At 33.8% G+C, this 12500-nt stretch overlaps 1 protein-coding gene across 3 annotated transcripts in view; it reads left to right on the forward strand.

The window, feature by feature from the left end:
• LOC136843215 (uncharacterized) overlaps positions 1-12500 on the forward strand; it is a 221726-nt gene that overhangs the window by 200845 nt on the left and 8381 nt on the right. For all 3 annotated transcript variants that reach the window (XM_067111298.1, XM_067111299.1, XM_067111300.1), the window contains one exon: positions 11601-11761. In XM_067111298.1, coding sequence (XP_066967399.1) covers positions 11601-11761 — 161 coding nt within the window. The remainder of the gene's footprint in view (positions 1-11600; positions 11762-12500) is intronic.

Genomic DNA, 12500 nt, shown 5'->3' on the forward strand with positions numbered 1-12500 from the left:
TAGGTTTCGGGTAGAGAGTGGGACTTTGTTACCTACCTTGATTCCAGGAGAATCCAGTTGCATAAAAAGTCCCTTTCCTGTTATGTGCCCTGTCGATGATGAATAAAGGTTCAGAGGTCAGGGAATCAGTTCCCAAGGAGGAGCTTGCTACACTTAGCATCTGTTTCTGTCAATACAGCTAATATAGCCCACTGATAAGGCAAGTTCAATATGTTTACTCAGTGATTCTGTGGCTGGGAGTGGACACAATCGTAGTTAGTGGTGCAATGTAATTTGCTATGATTATAAGCTTATGCCGTTGCATTTCTGCTTTAATTTTTTTTATGTCTTCTGTGTGTGAGTTTGCAAAAAAGTTGGTCTGTTGTTCTACGGTCGTCAGTTCAAAATTCCCAAGAAGGGTATTACTGTTATTATCTATTTTCAGGCGACATTGACTTCTTATAATGTCTACATTACCTGGGGGCCAACTGGGAACAGGATTCAATTTGTCCATACGTTTCAGGTGGGGAGTAGGGAGGGGTGAAACTGTAGTTAGTGGTACAGTGGTAACCTTTATGTCTTCAAGCATATGCAGATTCATACTTGGCATCCTTATATATATATATATATATATATATATATATATAATTATATATATATATATAGTATATATATATATAAATTATAATATATATATATATATATATATATATATATATATATATTATATATATACATATATATACATATATATATATATATATATACTGTATATATATATGCATGTATGTACGTATGTATGTATGTATATATATATATATATATATATATATATATATATATATATATATATATATATATATATATATATATATATATATATATATATATATATATATACAAATTTGTGTGCGTGTCTCTTGTGAATATCCACTTTTTTCTATGAAATCAGTACCTTCTAGTTCTTATTTCTCTTTTTGATAGAAGGTTGTTTGACCCATGCCCTTTTCCTCTTGTCCTTCTACCAACTATAGTCGACTAGCCCCCATATACATATTCACTGCCTGCTAAACTCTGTTCTCGATTTGTGAGGTGAATGGGAAACCATTGATAAGGAAGGTGCTGAATGCCACATTAGACCTTAATGTTTAACGCATTAATACATGTACATGAGAATTAAGTTTTCGTATCCAAAAAGGAATGTTTTCACATTCTTATAAATTAATAACCATACCCTATGAATGAAAAGTATATTTTATTGCGTCATATTTTTTACAACTAATTTATTAAAAGGAAATTAACAGTTTTTTAAATCCAGTGGCAAAAGATTATTTACGAATTAAAGTCTCGATATGTGCGGTAGACACCTTGCCCTTTACTTTAATTTTCAATTGGACTTGCAATTGCAAAGACAGATCGATTTTGCAAAAGATAACTAAACATTTATATTTTGAATTATCTATAAATTTTGAAGATTATTGTCAATTAAGAACTTACAAAAGAATAATTGATGTGAAACGGAAAAACAAGATAAAGAAGGAAGGAAGGTGGGGGATAAACAGCATTAAACAGATAAAACTGGAGACTCGAACACGAACAAAGCCTCCGGACTTACAATAAGAGTGAGAGCGAGTCTGGGTGAGATTGTGTTAGAGCCCAAAGGACTCGGCTGATGGATGGAGCGACGGAATACCCTTCTTCAGCGTACAAAGAGGCAGAGGCAGAAAGAGGATGGTTAATGCACTACACACACAGTCATTACGGAAGACACTCACGCAAATTTGCCACTCCCATCGTACCCTAGAATGAAATTTTCCTCTAGTGTAGAGAGAGAAATATAAAAACAAGTAAAGAATACGCCGAAGTTACTTCGGAGCAAATGAGCTTTCTGTACAACGCACAATGCTGTGTGAGCCGCGACCCATGAAACTTTCAGCCACGGCCCGGTGGTGGCCTGTCCTAATGGGTTGCCAGACGTACGGTTATGGCTAATTTTAACCTTAAATAAAATATAAACGACTGAGGCTAGTGGGCTGCAATTTGGTGTGTTTGATAACGAGGGTGGATGATCAACATACCAATTTGCAGCCCTCTAGCCTTAGTAGTTTTTAAGATCTGAGGGCGGTCAGAAAAAGTGCGGACAGAAAAAGTGCGGACGGACAGACAAAGCCGTCACAATAGTTTTCTTTAATAGAAAACTAAAAGAACGTGGTAAACGATATTCGAGGAAAAGGGATGTCAAGTAAGTATAGAAATTATTTTGACCTACCTGGGAAATGATTGCCAAAAATAGAGACCGACTGAGTGACTGGAATCTACTTCGGGTTACGCTTACTAAGATGCACTGACGACCTGGTAGAGAGGGGGAGACTCCTGTTTTGTTGTTACTTTTAATTTGTTTTTTTTTTTCTTCCCTCATTTTGATGTATAATTTAGACTTTCGATTACATATGTTGATTTCATCCCCTACTTTGAATTATCACGTTAGGTTATGCATGTAAACATTTACTTTTCCTATGAAAATAATGAGTCTTGATGGTGTTTGAAGATATAATGTGTATATTCAAAAGACTGAAGGAGTAAATTAGAGATAATTAACCCCTAATTTAAACATTTAGATCTAATTAACGGCTGTTAACGTAAAATTAATTATTTTTAATTCGTATTTTACTTCATACAAACAATTCTTTATTAAGGATAAAATTCATTTATGGGACGCCTAAAGGCATATTCTTTATATGAACTAAAAAAAATCCTAAAATATTTTACCTTTGTTTCAGAAGTATTTCCTGATTCCATCAATATTATCGTTTCATGTCCCTTACTTCCCCCTTATTTGAATCATATAAGTCCAACTTCTTCATTTAATTTTGTTATCCACTTTCCCTTCTACTCGTTTAACAGTATATTGCAATAAATTTCGCAATTAATAACCGTGGGAGAATTGGGAAAGACCTTTCCTGTCATTCTCTGAAAAATGCAACGTATAAATGAGGGTAAAATATGGAAACAATTCCGGACAAAAATGCCATAAAATTCAAACTTATGGAACGTTGATGCATTTAGATTTATCTTTGGTTTATGTATTGTCAGACCAAAAGTATTACGTACGCAAAAGAGAGAGAGAGAAAAAAAGATTAAATAAGAAAAACACAGACAAAGCCACCTATGCTGGGAAACCTATCTATTAATAAATCTGCATGCGCCATGATAGACGAAAGGTTCAACATTCTGCCGCCACCGTAAATACTAAGGTGAACGCCTGTCCGAATCGCTAACGAGAAGATTCCACATTCTGCAACGTGCAGCGTGTAACGCAAGATTGGATCTGAATTCGAAAGCATCGATCCATTGCCGAACTTGCTCAGCAGCAATACGCAAGTGGGAATGATGATCAAACAGTCCTCCGCCAGGCCTGTCGAAACTGTGAACAATTTCGCTACCATTTCCACCGCTTTAATTTCACACGGGCTGGGGCCACAAAGGCCGGAGACCGGATTTGTAGAGAACGCGAAAAGTGCTACCACGCAAACTGAAGTGGTTTCCGCTTCCGTTTTTGAAATGAATTAGCGCATGGAGAAGAAAAGATGTGTGTAGGGTAATTTTTTCTTCAATAATGAAAAAAATACCTCGGTAAGTAAAGGAATAAGAATATGCAACCTTTTCATAATGAATTTTCCTACCTATGAGCCACATAACGACCAGGCCCCTCGCTACAAAGTGTCAGCTCAATCAACACGAATCAGACGTGCGGCATATGATTTATAAGATAATGGAAGTAGTAAGTAATGATTACGAAAACGATGCTCTACACTAAGAAAATTTCCATAGTGCTTTCCTGGTTTATTTCAAGACATTCAGCGGCGTTTTGACTTTTTCTTTCTCCCTTCATCTAAGTAATTAACCAATAAAAACCACTTCCACTAAAACTCGAAGTAAAATTTTCCATCTCCTATAACCACAGTCTGTGCTGATATCTTATGACAGGATTTAGCTGTCTTTTCCATTAACACATCTAAGTTAATGAAGAAATGTGACATTATAGATTTTATTTCATATGTGTTAACTTATAAAACATCAAAATACTATTTGGTTACGTAAGAATAAACAACGTTTCAGAAAAAAAAATCAAGCGCAAAACGACACTTTACATGCTATTTTCTTGGGTTTCGCTTCAGTCATGATTCTGAAGTTCAGGAAAATTTATAAAAGGAAATCAGGTCGGGTGTAACGAATGTTTTAGGCTTGTGAACATATTCAACTTGAAATTTCATCACAGAAACCCTTGGGACCCTTATTTAAGAGGGTGTCTGTTTAATTTGTATAAAACTATTCTTGCCATCTCGGATACACTAATGTTGAGGTAAATGTTTATGATATATCGGCCTACGCGATTTATAAACAACGGAATCTATGCAAAATTTTATGTTACATTTTTGTAAGTAACCGGTGAATAGCCAAGATAATCCTACTATTCATCTCCGATACCAGCTAGAATGAATTTCTTTAAAATTAAAACATTGTTTTGCCTGCATATTGTATCAGAGACTACCTGTCATTTTCCAAATACAACATCCTTGTAGAAGAAAATATTTTGTCACTGTCTTGCCTCGATATTTATGGCATTCATTCCATACATAAATAAAGCTCAAACAAAAAATTCATTCTTAAAAGAACCAAATATATCTATTGTCAGTAAAGCAAATAGAAGCATGAAACTTTTCGGGAATCAAAATTTTTTTGTATAAATATTGCCCTTCATTCCATCTATACCATAAAATGGATTTTAAAATTATATGTTATTAGCCAGCAGAATTGTCATCGTATTCAGTGATCGATGCTCCATCCAGTCGTAGTGAAATTCATACCTATGACAGAGAAAAATGGGTCTTATGATTTATTTCGTCTACAGCTTGTTATTAGTTCTAAATTACCCCGATTTCCAATGCCTCATTTATCAGTAAGTTTTGCCAGTAAAGAGGCAGTTACTGTACAGTATATCTCTCGGAATAATAATTTTCATGTTACACTGTATTGGCAGATGTAATTTATACTGAGAATGTGCTTTTTTGCCGAAAAATTTTTCTTTTATAATACTCAAATTTTAATTAATAAATTTATTAATCTTACACTAATCTCAACTAAAGGACTTTGAAAGACAAACTGTATGTTTTATTCTATGTTAGGAAAGTTTCATTACTTATACATATTGGAGAAGGGTGGTATATATATATACACACACACACACATATATATATACATATACATACATATATATATACATTCATATATATATATATATGTATATATATATATATATATATATATATATATATATATATATATATATATATATATATATATATATATATATATATACAGTATATACTGCATATCAGTATGCCTATTGAGAATTTATCCATTCATTTTAAGGGATTTCAAATATGATAATTTAGAATTTATATAAATATCTAGATATCCTTCTGTCTTTCAAAATCAAAGTTTAAATAACACGATATGACTAACTATGCAACTCTCTCTCTCTCTCCATTTGTCCAAAAAAAATTTCCTGAATTCAAGAGGAAACAAAATTTACCCAAATGTCTGTCTTTATCTTATTTTTCCTCCGACTGACGCAGCGCATGAGCGGCGATCGTAAGAAATTCGTGAAGGAAGCTCATGAAAGGATTTCTTAATATCGGAAGCAGATCTCATTTTCATAATCCCGGCTAAGTTTATGACTGTCGCGACTCCAAAGCTCTGCCGGTAAACGTTTTTAAACCTTCGGGCGGCATTTTGTCTTGGTGTCTTTCTTAGGCATCATTCTTTTGTTTTCTCTCGCTCTTTCCTACCGATGGCCTGCATTTTTGGAGTTTTCTGAAAGGAAAACTATTGTGCCGGCTTTGTTTGTCCGTCCGCACTTTTTGCTGTCCACGCTTTTTTCTGTCCGCCCTCAGATCTTAAAAAGTACTGAGGCTAGACGGCTGCAAATTGCTATGTTGCTCATCTACCCTCCAGTCATCAAACATACCAAATTGCAGCCCTCTTGCCTCAGTATTTTTATTTTATTTAAGGTTATTAAAGTTAGCTATAATCGTGCTTCTGGCAACGATATAGGATAGGCCACCATCGGCCCGTGGTTAAAGTTTCGTGGGCCGCGGCTCATACAGCATTTTACCGAGATCAACGAAAGATAGATCTATTTTCGGTGACCTTGATTATCCGTTGTACAGAAAACTAGATTGCGCCGAAGAAACTTCGGCGCATTTTTACTTGTTTTATTTGTGAAACCAATCCAATAATAATGTTCCTCCCCTTATCAACATTTCTTCTTTTATTTGTAGAAGCTTTATTTCTTCAACTGTGTTATTACCCTCGTACACGTTTAGGCTTTAAAGAACCACAACAATGTTACTTTGCAGTTGCTCATTTTTCTTTGTTGCAAATGAAGGTTGTCTCTTGGAAGAGGTAATTTTGAGAGAAGATGGAAATGTCGGGCTTTGGGTCTCTCTTCTTCTTTTAAGGGAGAACTTAATCCTTATCTGCTTCGTGCTTATTAGAGCAACGCCGTCATTCTACAACATAAAAATGTATAATACCGAAATGTATTCACAGATTTCATGTACTTGTAGTAAAGTCTAAAAAATTCAGAAAAATAACGAAGAATGTGTATATATACGTACGTATGTAAGTATTTGTTCCATATAACGCGATACTTTTGTTAAAATTCTGATATACAGCAGTGAATATCGTTCATATCTAGTTTACTGTACCTTGGAAATTCTTGCACCCAAAGAGAATTTTGACTTGATGATTGGTTCTGGCCCAGCCAGGATTTGAACCTGGGCCTTGGGTTTACCAATAAAGAGTTCAATAGAAATATTCTTTATATATATTTGTATACTAGTTTTCATATGAATTTTTAAATGATGATGGCAATCTGGCATTAGGAGAAAATATACGACTTCCATAATGTACCGACTATGGATTTCTTAGCAACTTGTTTACACCGCTAATTTATTTTATTTTTCTTTATTGTTAATTTATAGGATAGCTGTAATACGGGCAGAAGCTCTTTTTCATCTCACAATAAAAAAAAAATGTCAAAGAAAACTCTTCTTCTGAAGACTAAACCCGAGCTCCAAGGGTCTAGTTTACGTTAAAGATGGACACGTTAAGAAAGACTGTATTGCAGAAGCAGGCCTTGAATAATAGAGAGGGTACATCGTCAAGCGTCTCTTATTCCCCTGGGCATTGCATGCAATTCGTATATGATGCAGATGGCTAGTGTAACAATACAACATGCGTTTCTTTTGTATTGAGGATTATTTCATCCTGGGCCCCGGGTGTAATATAAGGAGCTTATTCAAATGTAGGTTCTTTGGAAAGTCCACGAAATGTTCAAGTTCGCGACACGACAATAGTTTGATGCTTTATTCATATTTCTGTTTTCCTTTTATCTTATGAAAGACAGACGGGGTTTCCTTGAAGTGGCCTGGGTAGGCTGTTAATGCTGCTCTACCAGTGGAAAACATTCAGCAATTAAACATTCAGCAATTAAAATATTCCCATGTTTTAAATCGTTATAAAATACAATGATGATGATAAAGGTGATGAATAAAATATGATGTAATATAGATCTCAGAAGCAAAACAATTCGTATTCCAGACAGGAAAATGTCAACAATATAAATACGATAAGAAAAAGATAAGACCTTAGGAATGGAGAGAGAGAGAGAGAGAGAGAGAGAGAGAGAGAGAGAGAGAGAGAGAGAGAGAGAGAGAGAGAGAGAGAGAGAGAGAGAGCCATCTAGTCATAATATCTATAATACACACTCCTTACTGGTAAGCAGGAATAGTTTCACATAAGAGACATACATTTCTTTATGTGATATACTGTAACTTCAAAAATTCAGTTGACTTTCCCCCATATATTTGTTTATTTTGACTTATTGTACTGAATTACCTCAGGCACTTTCAGCATTGTCAATAAAAAGTAATTTTAGTTTAAATAGATGTGCTCTAAATGGTAATGGTTATTTACGTTCATTGTTTGTGTTAACAGATATGGTTGATTTTATTCTGTAGATGAAATGTTCACTGTGAGGTGTCTTGAACAAGCATTTTTATATTATTTGTTTTTTATGATTGCTAAACTTTACAAAAACATAAATTACATTTTGCTTTAACCAGTTACCAGAGAAAAATGTGTTTGCCTTATGAACTCCAGGTTCATGAGCAAGAAAGGTAATGATTAATAAAAATAAATAATAAATCTTTATATAATGATTCCCTGATATAGGGAAATTTGTTTAAGCGTTTACACCATGTATAAAAACGCTGAGAAACGGTGCTTTCACTGCTGAGTCGAAGAAGGAAAAGCAGGGAACACCCACGTCATTAATCGAGTCCTACACCTTTATAATACGTATATAAACAGTGCTTCAAGACTCCTGCCATAGTTTCGCCATTCAGTTGTCTCTAGCGCTCACACTCACTTTTTCATTATTAAGGGCCCAGTCTTATACCTTTTAGTTTTCTGTAAAAGAAAAATATTGTGCCGGCTTTGTCTGTCCGTCCGCACTTTTTCTGTCCGCCCTCAGATCTTAAAAACTACTGAGGCTAGAGGGCAGCAAATTGGTATGTTGATCGTTCACCCTCCAATCACCAAGCCTTCTTGCCTGAGGAGTTTTTATTCTATTTAAGGTTAAAGTTACCCATAATCGTGCCTCTGGCAACGATATAGGCCAGGCCACCACCGGGCCGTGGTTAAAGTTTCATGGGCCGCGGCTCATACAGTATTATACTGAGACCACCGAAAGATAGATCTACTTTCGGTGGCCTTGATTATGCGCTGTAGCGGCTGTACAGAAAACTCGATTGCGCCGAAGAAATTTCGGCACATTTTTCGCTTGTTTATGTATATATTTATATCTTCACTGTCTATGTTTTTCTTCTTCTTGTGAAAGCATCTGGGACTTTAGAATGTGTTCGAAAGCACGCTTCTGGTTCATTAGCCCAAAGATGAGTTCTACTAATATCTCTACAAGCACCTCTATCTATAGATTTCGAAAATTATTAAAGTAAGAGATATAACTATTTACATCAAAATAGAAAGAAAAGGTAGAGAGCAAAATGCTAACCATCACTATTTTGGAACCGTGTAACAACAGCAGTTCCCGAACGCAAAACCTGTTTTAAAAAAGGATAAAATCTAAAATCCAGAAAAAAGACCTGAATTAAAATTTACGACTTTCGAAAAATGTTGGCACAGAGAAAAACGTTTAACGAAGGATTAAAATGTGTATTCTTATATCGTGCAGTATTTTTTCGAATTTTTTGTTTGAGGGAATATGCTTCATAAATACATAGAAATTGAAACAATGAATCTGGCGCGATTTCATTGAATTTCTCCAATGCTCCACTCGCAAAAACTGACTGGTTTTGGGGCAGTCAGTGCATAGATATCAAAACAAAACAAAAAATTTTGAAATAAATACAGAGGTTTACAACAGTTGCACTTAAATGAAAATGGACCACAAAAATGAAAAACAAAAAATGAATGAGCACGAACGCGCCTTTGTGACTGTACTGTTTTTAATCTTAAATTTCATTTTATCGCATTTGATTTGGGTGTTGTAAAATTAATTCTAATACCCAAGCAGTTTTGGACTAATTTGAAAATTCTCTCTCTCTCTCTCTCTCTCTCTCTCTCTCTCTCTCTCTCTCTCTCTCTCTCTCTCTAATCTGATTATAAAAAAGGGAAATTATATAACCACATACATACATACATACATCACCCACATACACACTCCATACACACACACACACATATATATATGTGTGTGTGTGCGTGTGTGTGTGTCTGTGTATGTATATCAAGTCGAAAGTGCAAACAAGATAAAAATACGTTCTAAGTGTGCTTGGTGGAAGGCTGGTCGTTATAGAATTGATGAACAGTCTGCGTGCGTGTGATATCGGACCAAATAATTTTACCGATGTCTCATGGTCGGAGATCTTTACTAACAAATGAACATACAGCGATTGTTGCTTTGCTTGTTCTAGCGCCACTTTTTAGTAGGTGAATCTGAGTATCTGAAAAATAGTAACCATCTTCATTTCTCTCGGGAGCCACCTCATCTCATTGGGAACCAGTATATTTTAAAAAAGAGAGAGGTGGAGAATATATATATATATATATATATATATATATATATATATATATATATATATATATATATATATATATATATATATATATATATATATATATATATATATATATATATATATTTATTTATTTATTTATTTATTTATTTATTCTCCACCAGTCGTTTGATATTATATATAAGAGGGAATTTTTAGAGTTTGATTCTGTATAAGGGAAGGAGTTCCAATGCTGGTTAAAAAAGTAAGAGAAATTAGAGAAAAGACAAATGCATGTGCAAATGTGAAGGATAAAAAAATCAAGATGTGGTGAACATATTGTGCAGTGGCTGCCGTTTAATTGTGATACTGTAATAACTAGTGATAGCGAAAAGGCTTTGACAGTGTTAGAGAAAATAGACGGTGAATGTTATTCAAAAATAAGGTGAAGATTTTAAATGTAAATCAAGAATGTGGATGAATAGATATTTATTTGAATATTGGAAGAACAGAGGTAAATGGTTATGCCTAGGTAACTGTCAGTCTATGTCCTTTCTGTGTATGTCTGTGTAATAGTATGTGTATGATAGGTAACTGTCAAATAATTGTATAATACATTATTTATTTATAATACAGTTACGCCTCATTTAGGCTCTAGACGGATCAAGATGCTGGATATGCTATGAAATATTCCTAGAAATATAATGATCGACATCATGCCAAAAAATTTAGTTTTACTCTATTCAAATGGTCCCTTTAATAATTTCACGTATATCCTTTTCAAGAAATACTTCTTTACATATATTTAATGGTTGGTCCACTCCTTAAATATGGTGGTATATGATAAAAAAAAATGCAGATTTACCTTCAGACTTTATCAGTGTACCAAGCAGTTCAGTTTACAAGTGATCTGAATCTACGAAAGTAAAAAAATAAGTTTGGACCATCTTAGGATGCTACTTTAAGCACAATATAAATAGAGAAGAATTATCTTTCTATTCACATTTTCTTCTGCGCTGCAGCTTTTGACTTTTGTATCGTCTTTATTGTTATTTGCCCACTGAAATTGTGGAATTCCATAACTGACCATCACCCATGTTTATAATCTGCCCCCAGAATAACTTTGTTAGTAGTTGCAAGCATACAAAATAGACAAAATATTATCATTTACAAGTTTATAGATTATTGTTTTTATGGAACAGCTTCTCTGCTGCTGATGAGAAATACTATCACTGAAACATGAATTATACACACCTTGAGCATCCACAAATGAAATGGATACCTAAACTATTATGTTTGTCATCTTTACTAATTTCCTTCTCAAACTAAAGAGCAACATTTTCTTTTATAAAAATTGTCTGTGATATAATTAAACTCCATTATTTATCCTCGTCATACTCTTTTATGAACGTGTGTCTTTTATAATGAACTTTCTATTTCGTCCAGTACTCCCGCATATTTCTATCTTTAGGACAGAGGCCGAGGCAGAGATCCTTGGGGCACCTGAGAAGCATGTTAAACTGGGGACCATCTTGCGCCTGGTCTGCATCATGCACCACACGACGGAGCCCCTGTCTTACGTCTTCTGGTACCGAGGCACCGAGATGATTAATTACGAGTCCGACGATGGCGCTGGGGTAATATATTTGCGCTTTCTTGTGCATGGATTGGCCTATAATCTTCTGTCGCATGATATTTCACCTGGCTTATAAGAGTTCCTTTTTGCACGAAAGAAAGGCTACTACTGGCGATTGCACAATACTAGAGTAAAGGATTGTGTGCTACCAGAAAGAAGACCTTCAATTGGAATTTTACAATTAATGTAATACAAACAGTATAGTTTTTTTTTTGCTAGACATGCTGCCTGAAAAGCACCCCCTCGCACGGACAGTTTTAACGGCGCTCCAGTTAAAATACATTGGACATCACAAGTTATATATATATATATATATATATATATATATATATATATATATATATATATATATATATATATATATATATATAAATAAATAAATATATATATACATATATATATATATATATATATATATATATATATATATATATATATATATATATATATATATATATATATATATATATATATATTATATATATATATATATATATATATATATATAAATGGAAATATAATTTATATACGCAACATATAACTGATTTTACTCTAAGATTGTCAAAGAAATAATGTAACCTATTTATATCCACGGGTAAGTGAATTATCTGAAATTTTGTGATTTAATATATCAAATATATTAAAAAAAATACTTTAAAAATCAGGTCCACTGTTGCTCTACAAAATGAACATATTTCCGTATCAATCATTAGTTACATTTGATTTCACTTCTGAGAACA

Source organism: Macrobrachium rosenbergii, chromosome 11, assembly GCF_040412425.1.
Source record: "Macrobrachium rosenbergii isolate ZJJX-2024 chromosome 11, ASM4041242v1, whole genome shotgun sequence".
Taxonomy (NCBI): Eukaryota; Metazoa; Arthropoda; class Malacostraca; order Decapoda; family Palaemonidae; genus Macrobrachium; species Macrobrachium rosenbergii.